This window comes from Azolla caroliniana, unplaced genomic scaffold (assembly GCF_043228905.1).
Source record: "Azolla caroliniana isolate FFs.n. ecotype wild unplaced genomic scaffold, voAzoCaro1.0.p SCAF_14, whole genome shotgun sequence".
Lineage (NCBI taxonomy): Eukaryota > Viridiplantae > Streptophyta > Polypodiopsida > Salviniales > Salviniaceae > Azolla > Azolla caroliniana.
Window position 1 is genome coordinate 2037016 of NW_028230449.1, and position 16213 is coordinate 2053228.

A 16213-nucleotide genomic window follows, 5' to 3' on the forward strand; every position below is an offset into this window, starting at 1 on the left:
GCAAATTGGTCAAAGTGCATTCCAAGATGATTCGGTTGGTTCCACTTGGTTTTGGAATGAGTGCACAATTAGTAATTAGACAATTATATGGGATTTCCATATCACTAATCATAATATTTGTGTTGGCCGGACAGGAAGGCCAGAGCTGTGAAAGGAGACCGGAAACCAAGCACATGCATTATCATGTGTCCATCAACCTTGAAGCCATATCCTACCAACAACCTCTTTAGATCCTTGTATGTGAGAGCCTTTTGAAGTTTGGATACAAGAGTATCATATTTTTATTTGACCCCTATAGCATTGCATTGATCTAAAGGTGCTTATAAGACATTGTTGGGATCAAGCAAAGTAAATAATTATTGCAAAAGTCTTGTGAGCTAACAATTATACAAACAAATGAAACAAGTAATTGAAAAGTTGTTTATTTACACCACCGCACTCATAGTTATGAAGACCTAGATTGTCATCCAATACAATCCCCAACCCCCATACCCTACTGTGAAGCCTCAATGTCCATGCAAACCTCAAAAAATGATAAATTATTGAGGTTTATGCAAACCTTGAAAATGATAAATTATTGAGGTTTATGAAAAGCTCGAAAATGATGAATTATTGAGATTCCCATTTACCCAACAAGCAAAATCAATGAAGTAGTCCCTATCGAGTTTTCGAACCTTTTGTGACCATTGTATTATGTAGGCTAGATGAACGGGTTCTAAATAGAGGTCGATAAGTGAATCTTCATACAATCCACAACCAATCCACGTTTCCACAAATAACCTTCTATGCCCATCAAGCTAAACTCCACACTAAGTAGCATTTCCGTTTCCACGGAGAACTCCCCACCATCAAGCTCCATCCATTCACCACTGACCGATTGTAGAGATGTGTCCGTTCCATGTGCCGATTGATCTTGTCCTTGGAGGAATCGCTCACATTCGGAGTTTTGGCCATGGGACGTCAACAAACATAACTTGACCGGAAAACCTTCGAATCTGCTCTTATTGTGTAGCATTATCCGAAGCGAGACCACGTATACACCTGGGCGAAATATTGCATCGCGTACCTTACCTCTAATCTCCAACCAGCACACTGATCTGAGGTGTGCAACTTCACCAAACCTAGTGATTTGTATAGGTTTGATGAAAGAGACAAACACACATTGCATTAGGGAAGGAAGAGAAACAAAGAGATATGTCCATAAGTGGGCTATGGGGGCAGGGGTTGGGCTTTACTAATTCATTCAACCCAACTCCTCTGCCTCTCATTTTGTTTTTCTTCTTTTACTACAAACATCATAGTAAAAGAGGATGCATGCTTAAGACAAATCATAGTAAAAAAAGATGTACATTTAGGACAAATCATAGTAAAAAAAAGATGCACATTTAGGACAAATCATAGTAAAAGAAGATGCACACTTAAGACAAATCATTTGCTGGAAAGGCTTACCAAGAGCTTGGTTCCTGTTCCCATTGCCAGTAATTTTCGTCATTTCCCCATGTGATTTCCAATCTTCGCGCTCGCAAGAAGAAGCTTCCCTGAGCTATGGCCGGATCTGACCAATGCCGCTGCACATAGCAAAATGTGGTATGAAAAAAACATTTAAATCTGGAATCGATGCCTTCCATGTAATGAAATCTGCACATATATATAGAAAAAAATATGGTCTCGACAAAATGTGGAGCCCGAACCGATGCCATCAATACATAATCGACATCAACAGCTGATGAGATGAGATTCAAAAGGTTTGCTTGGGGGTCTATTTCTCTTTTGGTTTTTAGGGTTTACCTTTCTTAAGAGCTACCACATTGAGTTCAAAATTGTGGTAGGCCTTGCAAGCTACTACATTGCATATACATATACAACATTGAGTTCAAAATTGTGGTAGGCAAAGCTACCACACCATCAGAGATGGCGAAAATTGATGGGGCATTTTGATGTATTGGTAATCCAAGCATAGCGCGGTCTAGAAGGTCCGAATGGTGCTCAGAGTTACCCACCGATGGCATACTACCATGCCACAATGGTCATCAAATCATGCCTCTAAGAGCCACATCTGTCTGATCTGCATTCGATTCGACAAATCGTGCACCTGCACCCATCTGCATGCATCCCATGTGCAGAATGCATGCAATGAGATCTGATGAACGCTTACCTGAAGCACTTCAGATCGAAGCTGGAAGTACATGAGCTTTAGAGAGGTGAGCGGTGGGGAGGAAATGGCGACTTTAGTCTTCCATACATCATCTGAATCCGCGATGACCTGCAGTGCCCTGCATACTGAAGAGAGGCTACACACTTCCTTGGTAGGAAGGAAGGCGGCGATAAGCGCCAGGCAATCTATGGGAAGCTCTGCGAGAGATCTGTCAGTCATATTAATCAGGCGTGATTCTTCTCCTTCTTCTTCTTCTTCTTATGTTTGAGCACGATCACAAACCTCTCTGTTTTCTCGAAGATACAGAAGATGGCGGCGATGGAAGTACAGAAGAAGAAGAAGAAGAAGAAGAAGAAGAAGCCTGCGAGAGGTGAGCGTGGGAAATCAAAGTCAACGCAGCTTGGTCAACGGGATCGAGCTCCGTTTGACCAAGTCAAAGTTCGCAAAGTCAACGGTACCAAAAAAAGAAGTTTCTAGAACCCTGGAGGATCCAAAATCAAGAACATAGGGTCTGCGTAAGGTCGGGGGCAGGCCTCATTGTCGAGGTTCTGGCGATACTATCTGGCAATCAGCGAGAGGCATTAGGATCTGGTCATCGCAGTGCCGACACCGGCTCTCCATGAAGGAGTTCTAGCTTCGTGCATGCTAACACCGGAGTTTACTATTTGCAACCCGCTCTAAATTATAGAGCTTGACTTCTACCATGTTCGTGTCTACATGATGAAACCACATGCTAGGACTTAATGACCTCTAATGTGCGTTCATTCCCACAAAGTAACTCCTAACATGACCCGTTCTGTGGGTGTCCCCATGATAGATAGTTTCTATCGCATGGACAGGCCCACATGATGACTTGAGGTGGGTTCCTCCCTAGCCCCATTCGTTTTTCTAGGCCTTCGTGTGGATGTCCGCATGTTAGTATATATTCTACGGTGTGCATTTCGACATGTGATTGTTTGTTTCTATCGTGCCAATGTTCCCATGCGCTCTTAGAGTTCCTCATGCATGTGCACCAAGCATTCTTCACACATTTCAGTGTAAAATTGATTTAATTAGGTTCATGATTAGGATTCAACAACAATCTCTAAATCCTAAGTTACTCTATCTATATTACTTTGTTATCTCTTTAGATTCTCTCAATCTACCTCGTTCCTTTTTCTCTTTTTCTTCGTTTTGATTTTGACATCTAGGTGATACACAATCATAAAGTTGAAACAGATAAGGAGCTGCAACAAAAAGTTTGTCGTTGACTTAAGACTCAAGCATTTTGGAACTATGTCAGGTTCTTATGATGATTTAGACAATGATCTTGCAGGGGAACCTTCTAGGAGGTGGTGCTAATGCATCGATGAATCTACAATGGCCAAAAGTTCCTTATCTTGAATCACATAATTTATTTCAACTACTAATTTTTGTGAACAGAAAGCATTTGAATGTAGTTGCACATTGACATTGGGTTATGACAAGACACTTCCAACTGCCAAATCTAACACATTACCCTCTCGAATAAAGTGCTTGGTTTGAATATGAATTAAAATAGGGCCAAATGTAGATGCATTCTTTAAGCTTTCAAAGGACTTGAGTGTACTCGAAGTTTTGGTTTCAAATAAAGTTTTTTTTCAAATTGGTTGATACCTCTGGTATCTACCTCAATTCTTTCTAATAACGAGGCAAGGAGAGTCCATGCAAATGGTTGATTCTTGCTTAAGTGGCGTGAGAGGCATAACCATCTTCTAGTAACTCTTAATGAATTTGTGGCAAAAAAATTTTAATCCAAAGAAACATTGGACATGATGCATTGATGGTGGTGCTTTCCAATCTAGAAGTGTTTCCACCTTTGTTGGATCCATCGAGATAATTACTGGCAATGCTATGTTTCCACTCAATTCCATAGAGACCATACTCTTATAATCGTCGTAGAACTTGGTGAGTATGAACAACATGCTTCTCTTTAGTCTTGGAATAGATCATGATGTCATCTAGATAAACGATGATAAATGTATCTATCACGTATAAAACAATATCATTGTTCATACGTTGAAAAACTGTTGGAGCATTTGTGAGACTGAAATTTTGTATAATTGTATATTCGAAATGTCCATATCAAATGGAGGATCAAGTCTTCAATTCATAGCCTGAACGAATCCTAATCATATTATAGGTACCTCGAAGATTGAGTTTTGTGAAGTATTTAGCTCCACTCAAGCACTCTAAAAGGGTTGAGATTAGGGAGAAGGCATGCCAATTTTGAATTGTAACTTTGTTTAAGCCGAGAGCATCTACAACCAAGCAAGGTAATCCATCTTTCTTATTATCAAATAAAATTGGTGCACTAACAAAATATATGGAATTCCAAATGAATCCATTTGTCAAATTCTCTTTGATATATCCTTGAAGAACCTTAAACTCTGGTGGCTCTAGGTTATAAATTTGTCCACAAGAGTTCTTTTCCTAGTTGAAAATCAATTGGACAATCATAGGGTTGATTCTCAAGGAGCATACTAGTATTTTCCTTATCGGACCCGCAGTTTTTTTGGGAGTTGAGGATCACTTCTTTTTCTCCAATCAATCTTTGGATTAGGAAGCTTGAACTAATATAGAGTAGATGCTCTAAACTAGAAATTATATTGATTGAAATCAGTTAAGCTAGATTACCAAGAACTACACAATTAATTGACTTGGACTCTTAGGTTATGACTATAGCGGTAATAGGTCGTCCATCTATGATCATGACAAATGTTAGACAAGGAAAACAATTTAAGATGTGAGAAGGTGATCTCCTTCTCTCAATTTCCAATGTTTACTATCATTCGTACACTATCCATATGCCCAAAACTTGCTTGCAATTCTTTGAGGAAACCATCAAAATCTTTTAATAAAGGAGAATGTTTTTTAATAATAATGCAAATCATGCAAGTGCAACACCTATTAGAAGTGTTCCTACTAACCTAAGTGAAGCAAGATCTTTTAGGATGTTGTTAAGTATTTGTCTATGCATCTATTTTGTTGAGCGAGCAAGCTCAACCGGATCCAGATCGGCTGAATAAGCCTGAGCCAGATCGGCATCTGGAAGGATGAGCTGAATCGGTATCCGGATGGTATCTGAAACAACCGGCTGGATCGGAGAGCCGGATTCGAGCGGGAACCGAAAGCCTAGTAGTAGCCTAGACTACTAGGTAATCATTGTCTCGTAGTTAGTGTCAATCGCACGTGTGAGCATTGAAGTACCTGTCAATACTTCTGTCAGTCCTTTATGAACTTCTATAAATAGTGTTGTTTAGCATGTTGTATGTACAGAGTTTTAGAGATAATTTCTGAATAAAGTCGTATGTTCTACTCTCTCTGTCTCCTCTGTGTTTTGAAGCTTTTCCATTAAACCTTCATCTCATTTTCTGTTGCTATCTAGCTGAGCCGGTTCTGTCTGACGCTTCTGCACATTAACATTCACATGGTATCAGAGCGCAAGGGTTGAGAACCTCTCCAACCGACATTTGCTTCCGTAGACGAACCCTAGAACTCGGTAACAACAAATAGAGAGAAGATACGAACAGAGGAATGACGAGTTCACTTCCAATAGAGAAGCTCGACCGGAGCAACTATGCGTCCTGGTCATATAAAATGCACCAGTACCTATTGGGGCATGGATATTGGAGCTTCGTGGAAGGAACAAATGAAGTAGCACCGGAGCCATCACACAAAGTCTTCCCGGTATGGGAGCAAGGAGCAAGTCGGGTACTGTACTGTCTCGCATCCGGTGTGCATGATCAAATGCTCAGCTACATCAAGGATGCAAAGACGCCGAAGGACGCCTAGGAAAATCTACGGAAGATTTTCGCCGCAAGTACCACAACTCATAAGTTGCAGCTCCGACAAGCGTTGAACAACATCCGGCAAAGAGAAAGATCGATTACAGACTACACCACCAAGATAAAGGAGATTTGCGATACACTCGGGTCCATCAACGTGATGGTGGACGAAGGCGAGATGGTACAAATCTACCTCGGTGGTCTAGCGCAAAGGTACGGGCCAATCTGAACAACAATCTGCACCCAGGAGAAACCACCGTCCTTCTTCGACTTGCAATCGATGTTGATGGTCGAAGAAAACCACGTGAGTGGGTCAAGGACCACTCAATCGGACGGCCGGATGCTGTACATGGAGACAGATCGGCACCATGGACGTGGTGGACCGGGTGGATCAGCACGCAATGGAGGCGGCCGACAAGAGCAGGACCGGAGGCCCAGAGGGTGTGCCGACAACAGTTCCGAACTCTCCACAAGCAGGGGGAGTCAAAGCGGCGCTGGGAACTGGCAAGGAAAGGTTGACACAAAATGCTGGTACTGTGGCACAAAGGGCCATAGGGAAAGCGAGTGCTAGGAGAAGTGCACCGATTCAGACAAATCCGCATCCGGCAAAATCGGTTGTGAGAACCGGCAAAGCTCGCACTACGCGGAAGGATCCGAAACTGGGAAAACCGGTAAAGGGCCAACCTTCGTAATAAAGCACAAGGCTAACTCAATGATGATGACTAATTCTGGATCGGAGGAAGTATGGTACGTTGATTCCGGAGCGTCCAACCACATGACGAGCCATGAAGAGTGGTTCTCTTTTTTAGAGAAACCGGAACAACCAGGGATTGTTGAAACCGGAGACAACACCTCTCACCCAATTGTGCATGTCGGAGAAGTCCCTTTAAGACATGTCGGACAAAAGGGGAAGTTGTTGAACGTACTACACAATCCTACAATCACAAAGAACCTAGTGTCGATTTGACAAATCGTCAACCAAGGGATGTAGGTGTGGTTTACGCATCTCGAGTACTTCATCGAGGAAGAGGGCCGTATAATTGTGCAAGGGCGTAGAGAAGGCATGATGTTCATCCTCAACACTAATGACATTGGCATCGCCATGTTTGCAAAAGGGCAGAAGGTCGAGTCGAACATCGACCTATGGCACAAGAGGATCGGCCATGTCAATTACCGGAGGCTTCAAGACCTGCAATCAAAACAAGTTGTGTTTGGATTGCTAAAATTCAGTGGCCGGAAGGCCGAAATTTGTGAAGCCTACCAACTCGGGAAGCAACACCGACTTCCATTCTCCACTGAACGAAACCGGAGCCTTAAGAAGCTCGACCTAATCCATTCGGATGTATGGGGCCGACACAAAACGTTAGTCTTGGCGGGAGTCGATACTTCGTCTCCTTCATCGACGACTATAGCTAGCACACGTGGATCTACCTCATCGATAGGAAGAGGGAAGTCTTCGAGTGTTTCCGAAACCTTCAAAGTTTAGTCGAAAGGGAAACGGAGAGGAAGATCAAGTGCCTGCGGTCGGATGACGGAAAAGAATACTTTTTCGGCCAATTCAACAGTCATCTGCAGCGAATGCTGGAGGAGAAGAGCATACCCCATTTCTACTGGGTTGAGGCGGTTCGAATCGGTGACAAGGTGTCAGCACAAGAGTTGTATTTCGGGCGCAAGCCGAATTTGAGACACCTTCGGATTTTCGGTAGCATAGCATATGTGCACGTACCGGATGAGAAGCGAAAAAAGCTAGATCCAAAGTCGGAGAAGTGCATCCTAGTCGGCTACTTGCATGAGCAGAAGGGGTATAAATTCTATAACACTCGGACTAAGCAGGTCCGACTAAGCCGAGATGTCGAGTTTGATGAGACGGCATCATGGTACTCCTTACCGACTCCAACTCCCGACGAAGACCCGATTCCGGAAGATGAGGCTAGTGAGCCCGATGAGGTCCAAGTAGAAGATGAAGATTTCGACACTCTAGAAGAGAGTCCGATCTCATTCCGGTTGACTGGACCGAATGAGCGGCTGAGTCGGGACGACTAGTCGGATGAAGAACTGGCAAGTAGTGGAGACTCTATTGTGCTCCCCCACGCAAGGAGCCGAGGAGACGGTACACGCATAAAGAGAAGGGGAAGAAGAAGATGCAGGAATACAAAACCGACAACATTGAGTCGGATCGAAGCGAATCCGACTCTAGAAAGGAAGAAGTTTGATCTTCAGAAAGGAAGTCTAAATCGGCCAAGAAGGGCCTTAAACCAGGCAACGACAAGTTACTCCAGTCATCCCGCCAAAAGAACCCCGTTACGCGGTACGGGTACAATGAGTACATGGCGTATCAGTATGCGTACATGACCAAAGTGCCAGAATTGCGTGAGCCGGAGAGCTACGCGGAAGCGGCAAAGGATGCAAATTGGCGTGCCGTTATGGAGGAAGAAATGTAGGCACTCAATGCCAACGACATATGGGACCTCGTTGATCCTCCCTGACACTATAAACCGATCGGTTGCATATGGGTGTACAAGGTAAAGTACAATGCCGATGATTCAATTAACCGGTACAAGGCCCGATTAGTGGCGAAGGGATACGCACAGACCCACGGAATCGATTACGAAGAGACCTTCGCCCCGGTAGTGAAGATGACGATAGTTCGTGTGGTACTGGTGGTTGCTGCGGTTTAGGGGGTGACATCTTCACCAGATGGACGTGAAAAATGCGTTTCTTCAAGGTTACCTTGAAGAACGGGTCTATATGATCCAACCTCCTAGTTTTCAATCGGAGATGAACAAGTCAGTGGTGTGCCGGCTTAAGAAGTCGCTTTACGGTCTGAAACAAGCCCCCCCGAGCTTGGAATGCGAAGATCACACACCGGTTGTGTAAGATGGGGTTTGTGAACTCTAAATCCGACTCATCGTTGTTCATCCGGCAAGGTCCGAACGGTCCGGTTTGCATCTTACTTTATCTAGATGACTTAATCATCACCGGGCCCGGACTCTTTGAAATCGGTCGTGTGAAGGGCCAACTATCAGACGCATTTGAAATGAAGGACCTGGGGGACCTTCATTATTTTCTTGGGATCGAGGTGATCCGAACCCCCGACGACATATTGCTCTCACAATGACACTATGTTTTGAATATGTTGTACAAGTTCGGCATGACAGAATGCCGACCTGTCTCCACACCAGTAGACCGTAACCAGAAGCTCTGTCCCAACTTCGGACCACCCTGCGATGAGAAACGGTTGCGACAAATCGTCGAAAGCCTCATATACCTAACAATCACTCGACCCGACCTCAGTTACCCGGTCGGAGTGATCAGCCAGTTCATGCAAAAGCCGACCGTTGAGCACCTTCAGTGCGCGCATCGAATACTCCAGTATGTGAGCGTCACGAAGGACCGTGAGGGAAAGCGAATGTTGGAAGAAGAGCGTCGATTCGGACAAATCCGCATCCGACAAAACCGGTCGGGAGATTTGGCAAAGCTTGCACTACGTGGAAAGATCGAAAGGATCCGGAACCGGGAAAATCGGTAAAGGGCTAGTCTTTGTGATGAAGCACAAGGCTAAGTCGATGAAGAAGACTACTTCTAGATCGGAGGAATTATGGTACATTGATTCCGGAGCGTCCAACCACATGATGAGCCATGAAGAGTGGTTCTCTTTTTTGGAGAAACCGGAACAACTGGGGATTGTCGAAACCAGAGACAACACCCCTCACCCGATTGTGCATGTCAGAGAAGTGCCTTTAAGCCATGTCAAACAAAAGTGGAAGCTGATGAACGTACTACACGTTCCGACTATCACAAAGAACTCGGTGTCCATTGGACAAATCGTCGACCAGGGGATGCAGGTGCGGTTTTGTTAGGAAACAGGTCCTCCAGATGGGAAGTGAGAAGTCCCGGTGAGAGCCTGATGATGAGTACCCGGCAACGGAAGACCTGGTGAGAACCGGATGACGAGTACCTGACAACGGAAGACCCGGTGAGAACCGGATGACGAGTACCCAGCAAGGAAGACCCGGTGAGAACCGGATGACGAGTGCCCGGCAAGAGCTGGATGATGCAAGCCCAATGAGGAGTGCTCAATGGATGAAGGGACATATTCGTAAATATGTTTCTGAGAATCCATTGGGGCTATATTTGTAAATAGCCGAAAAGTCATATTAGTATAAATATGACTTAGGGCAAACTTAGTGAGCTGCTGAAGTTGTCATTCTTGTTGGTGCAAGATTTGAGTGCGTAACTGTGTACAGAGAGAGAGAGAGAGAGGATGAGGTTGTTGCCTCTGTTGTAACCACCACCTGTGGCGAAGATAGCAAGCTCGAGGTTGTTGCCTCGGTGCTTTTACTATTGTACATTGTGATATAGTGATAGTTTGCAGTCTGTGGGCTGCCGTGGTTTTTCCCTAGTTTGGGTTTTCCACGTTAACATCCTGTGTACTCTTCTCTTCACTGTGTCGTGCATACATCACCCGTTTTCTGTGTTTGATCCTAGACTCGGTTGTGGCCGAGCGTTGTGTGTCGAGAGCATGTAGGACTGTCAAAGTGGTATCAGAGCGAAATGACACAGAAAATGGACGAATCGTTGGGAGGCATGTTCAAGCTCACCGGCTCCAATTACTCAGTGTGGAAGTCGAAGATGAGGGACATGCTCGTGGTTAAAGATCTTTGGTTGCCGGTTCAGTTCGGGGACAAGAGACTGGACAAAATCGATGCCACGATATGGGAGGTGATGCACATGAAGACAACGGCGTACATATGGTGCTTCATCGACATGAGCCTATACAACAACTTCAATGAAGAGAGCAAGGCTTATGAGCTCTGGGAGAAGATCGGCATTATGTTTCAGAACAAAAATGTCGTTAATCAGGTTTCGGTATTTCGAAAGCTAGTAAGACTCTGGTACCAAGATGGCTCCAGTATGGCGGAGCACATGAATAGCTTCCAGGGGCTGATCCACCAGGCAACATCATTGGAAGTACCTCTCGCCGATGAGGTACTAGCACTACGCCTGCTCAGTTCCCTCCCAAATAGTTGGGAGACGTTGGTTGTCACTTTGGGCAACCCCAGGCCGGAAGGAAAACGGTTATCCCTAGCAAGAGTGAAATCGACCTTGCTAGATGAGGAGGCGCGTCGGAAAGATAAGGATACGAGCTCTGACTCCAAAGCGCTCCTTACCGAATCGGAACGCGGAAGACAAAGGAACCGTAGTCCCCAGAACCGGGAGAAGTCGGGGACACGGTCAAAGTCAAGGGGGAGGCCTACCTGCTTCTATTGCGGCAAGCCGGGACACTTCAAGAAGACTTGTCGGCATTTCCGAAAAGACAAGGATATCGATGGTACCGATTCGAAGCGGACACCGGACCGGAATGGTAAAGACCGAAGGGGGCCGGACCGGAAGGGAACGATGGCAATCGCGGCAAGTGAAGAAGAGTTGATGCTCATCACCGAGGAGAGTGAGCTAAACATTGCCGTCGACGAGATGACCTGGGTGGTCGATTCCGGAGCGTCGTTCCACCTTACCCCGAACCGGAAATGCTTCTCATCCTACTCAGTCGGTGATCACGGCTGTGTCCGGATAGGGAATGAAGGTACATGCCGAATTGTCAGCATAGGAGATGTGTGGTTGACAACACCAACCGGATGCAAGCTGCTGCTGAAGGATGTCCGACACGTTCCGGAGGTTCGACTGAACCTGATATCAGCCGGTCGGCTAGATGATGAAGGCTACACGGGTAGCATCCGGAACGGTGTTATGGAGTTTAGCAAAGGGAGCCTGATTGTGGCTCGGGCCCGGAAGGTCAACACGTTGTACCTGATGAATGCCCGATTATGCCCGAAGGAAGTGAACGTGGCATCCGACACTACCGGTGAGCTGTGGCAGAAGAGGTTGTGTCACATGAGCGAGAAGGGGATGAAGAGGCTTGCAGAAGACAACCTCATTCCAGTGAAGAATGTGCACTTGGAGAAGTGCAGTAATTGTCTGGCCGGTAAGCAAAACCGGACCTCCTTCCGACCAAGGCCACCGATGAGACGTAATGCACCACTGGAGTTGGTGCATACTGATGTGTGTCAAATGGGCACGAAGTCACATGCAGGATCACAGTACTTCGTGATGTTCATAGATGACCACAGCCAAAAGCTGTCGGTCACACCGTTGAAGGCGAAGGATCAGGTGCTATCCGTCTTCAAAGAGCTCCACGCGAGAGTGGAAAGAGAAACCGGCCGGAAGTTGAAGGCAGTTCGAGCAGATAATGGAGGAGAATACTAGGGGCAGTTCGAGGAGTACTGCCACTCGAAGGGAATCCGGCTTGAATTTACCGTGTCGAAGACGCCAGAACTAAACGGGCTAGCCGAGAGGATGAACCGAACCATAATGGAGAGGGTCCGGAGTATGCTGGCGCATGCAAAACTACCCAAGAAGTTTTGGGCTGAGGCACTGTCAACGGCGACATATGTGATAAATAGATCACCCTCAGTACCCTTGGACGGAGACACGCCACAGAGAGTCTGGACCGGTAAGGAAGTGTCCTACCGGCATCTGAAGGTATTCGGGAGTCTTGCGTACGTGCATGTTGCTAAGGACCGGAGAGGAAAGTTGGATCCAAAGACCTAGCCATGCATATTCCTCGGTTACAACGACGATGAGTTCGGCTACCGAGTGTGGGACCTGGCCGACAAGAAGGTATTCCGAAGTCGAGATATTATCTTCATGGAGGACAAGACGCTCGCCGACTGGGAGTTTGAGAAGAAGATAATGAACTCCGAATCGACCGGTAAGGATCGATTCTACAATGAGCAAACCCAACCAACAAAAGACCGGTTAGAACTCGAGGAACCAGTTGGTTACGGTGAGGATACCGAACCGGCAGAAGAAGAAGTAGAGAAAGTTGAAATCAGAACCGGCCAAGACCCCGAACCGGATTCAGATGAAGATAAAATAGTGGAGCCGGTTGACGAAGGTAAAAGACGGAGATATCCTCTCAGAGAGAGAAGGGCCCCCTGAAGATTTCCGGATGCAGAGCATGTGCTACTGACCGATGAGGGGGAGCCAGAAAGCTTCGAGGAAGCTAAAAGTGACACCCACAGCCACAAATGGCTAAGTGCCATGCAGGATGAGATGGATTCCCTACATGAGAACCATACGTATGAATTGGTGGAGTTGCTGAAAGGAAAGAGGGCACTCCGAAACAAGTGGGTGTACAAGTTGAAACCGGGAGATGCCGGCAACCCCCCGAGATATAAAGCTAGGATCGTGGTGAAGGGGTTCCAACAGAAGAAGGGCGTGGACTTCGACGAGATATTTGCCCCAGTAGTAAACATGACCTCCATCCGGACGGTGCTGAGTATAGCGGCAAGCATGGACCTCGAGGTAGAGCAGCTGGACGTGAAGACGACATTCCTTCACGGTGACCTCGAAGAGGAGATCTACAAGCAGCAACCGGAAGGATTCGTGGAGAAAGGGAAGGAGCACCTAGTTTGCCGGTTGAAGAAGAGCTTGTACGGACTGAAGCAGGCTCCCCGGCAATGGTACCGGAAGTTCGACTCCTTCATGACCGATCAAGGGTACCACAAGACACAGGCCGATCACTGCGTCTTTGTGAAGAAGTTTGAAGGAGGCGACTTCTTGATACTCCTTCTGTACGTGGGCGACATGTTGATCGTCAGACAGGACCAAGCCAGAATACGGATGTTGAAGAAGGCTCTCAATCGAACCTTCTCAATGAAAGACTTGGGTCCGGCAAGACATATGTTGGGGATGCACATCATCTGGGACCGGTCAAAGAAGCAATTGTGGTTGTCACAGGAAAAGTACATGACAAAGGTGCTTCAGTGGTTCAACATATCAAACGCGAAACCGGTCGGATCGACACTCCCGGCAAACTCCAGACTATCCGGTAAGCAAAGCCCGAAGACGAAAGCAGAGAAGGCGGATATGAAGAAGGTGTCATATGCCTCTGCCTTCGGGAGCTTAATGTACGCAATGGTGTGTACTCGACCGGATATTGGATACACAGTCGGAGTGGTGAGCCGGTTTATGAGCAATCCCGGCAAGGAGCACTGGAACGCGGTCAAGTGGATACTCCGATACCTGAAAGGCACTTCGAATATGTGCCTCTGATTCGGCCCCAGTAAACCTCAACTTGACGGTTTTACCGATTCAGATATGTCGATTGATGTGGATACTAGCTGGTCTACTTCCGGGTATGTAATGACATATGAAGGGGGAGCTGTTTCATGGCAGTTGAGGCTGCAGAAGACGGTTGCGTTGTCAACCACGGAGGCGGAGTACATGGTGGTTGTGGAAGCCGGCAAGGAAATATTATGGATGAAGGACTTCATCGGTGAGCTCAATATCCGGCAAGATGAATATCGGCTCTATTGCGACAGTCAAAGTGCCATCCACCTTGCTAAGAACGCAACGTACCATTCCAGGATGAAGCACATCCAACGTAGGTATCACTGGATCCGGGAGTGAGTAGAAGATCGAGAGTTCGCGCTGATGAAGATCCACACGACCAAGAATGGGTCAGATAAGCTGACCAAAGTGCTGATACCCGACAAGCTGGATGCATGTCGGAAGCGGATCGGACTGGTAAGACATCCCATGCCGGAGTGAACGGGGAGTTTGTTAGGAAACAGGTCCCTCCGGATGGGAAGTGAGAAGACCCGGTGAGAACTGGATGACGAGTACCCAGCAAGGAAGACCCGGTGAGAACCGGATGACGAGTGCCCGGAAAGAGCCGGATGATGCAGGCCCGGTGAGGAGTGCTCACCGGATGAAGGGACATATTCGTAAATATGTTTCTGAGAATCCATTGGGGCTATATTTGTAAATAGCCGAAAAGTTATATTAGTATAAATATGACTATGATGCCTATGGCGAAGATAGCAAGCTCGAGGTTGTTGCCTCGGTGCTTTTACTATTGTACATTGTGATATAGTGATAGTTTGCATTTTGTGGGCTGCCATGGTTTTTCCCTAGTTTGGGTTTTCCACATTAACATCCTGTGTACTCTTCTCTTCACTATGTCATGTGTACATCACCCATTTTCTGTGTTTGATCCTAGACTCAGTTGTGGCCGAGCGTTGTGTGCCGGGAGCGTGTAGTCCTGTCAGGTTTACGCACTAGGGTGCTTCATCGAGGAAGAGGGCCGGATAATTGCGCAAGGGCGCAAAGACGAGAGGATGTTCATCCTCAACACTAATGATGTTGGCACCGCTATGTTTACGAAAGGGCAGAAGGTCGAATCATACATCGACCTATGGCACAAATGGATCGGCCACATCAAGTATCAGAGGCTTCAAGACCTTCAATCGAAACAAGTCGTTTTCGGTTTGCCGAATTTTAGCAGCCAGAAGGCCGAAATTTGTGAAGCCTGCCAACTCGGGAAGCAACACAGGCTTCCATTCCCCACCAATCGAAACCGGAGCCATAACAAGCTTGACCTAATCCATTCGGATGTATGGGGACTAACAAAAAACGTTAGTCTGGGCGGGAGTCGGTATTTCGTCTCCAACCTCCCGGTTTTCAGTCCAAGATGAACAAGTCGGCGGTGTGCGGGCTCAAGAAGTCGCTTTATGGTCTGAAACAAGCCCCCCGAGCTTGGAATGCGAAGATCACGCACCGGTTGTGTAAGATGGGGTTTGTGACCTCTAAATCCGACTCGTCGTTGTTCATCAGGCAAGGTTCGAACGGTCCGGTTTGCATCTTACTTTATGTTGATGATTTAGTCATCACCGGACCCGAACTCAATGAAATCGGCCAAGTAAAGTCCCAGTTGTCAGATGCATTTGAAATGAAGGACCTGGGGGACCTTCATTATTTTCTTGGGATCGAGGTGATCCGAATCCCCGACGACATATTGCTCTCACAATGACACTATGTGTTGAATATGATGTACAGGTTCGATATGATGGAGTGTCGACCTGTCTCCACACCCTTGGACCGGAACTAGAAGCTCTATCCCAACTCTGGACCAGCCTGCGATGAGCAACGATTCCAACAAATCGTCGGAAGCCTGATATACTTGACGATCACTCAACCCAACCTTAGTTACCCGGTCGGAGTGATCAGCCAGTGCATGCAGAAGCCGACCGTCTAGCACCTTCAATGCGCACACCAGATACTTCGGTATGTGAGCGGCACGAAGGACCAAGGACTATTATACCGACATGGTATAACCGAAGGACTAGTCGGATATACAGATGCCGATTGGGCCAATGAGGCATCGGATCACCGATCCACCTCTGGTTAC

General features: G+C 46.6%; 1 protein-coding gene across 1 annotated transcript; it reads right to left on the reverse strand.

The window, feature by feature from the left end:
• Positions 1 to 339: 339 nt before the first annotated feature.
• Positions 340 to 2437, reverse strand: LOC147855144 (F-box protein At2g02240-like). The gene is made up of 3 exons (XM_087329991.1): positions 2156 to 2437; positions 1450 to 1568; positions 340 to 1121 (listed from the first exon to the last, which is right to left on the reverse strand). The coding sequence occupies exons 1-3, from the start codon at positions 2372 to 2374 to the stop codon at positions 716 to 718; spliced, it is 744 nt and encodes a 247-aa protein (XP_087186117.1). The 5' UTR covers positions 2375 to 2437; the 3' UTR covers positions 340 to 715.
• Between the last annotated feature and the right edge of the window lie 13776 nt (positions 2438 to 16213).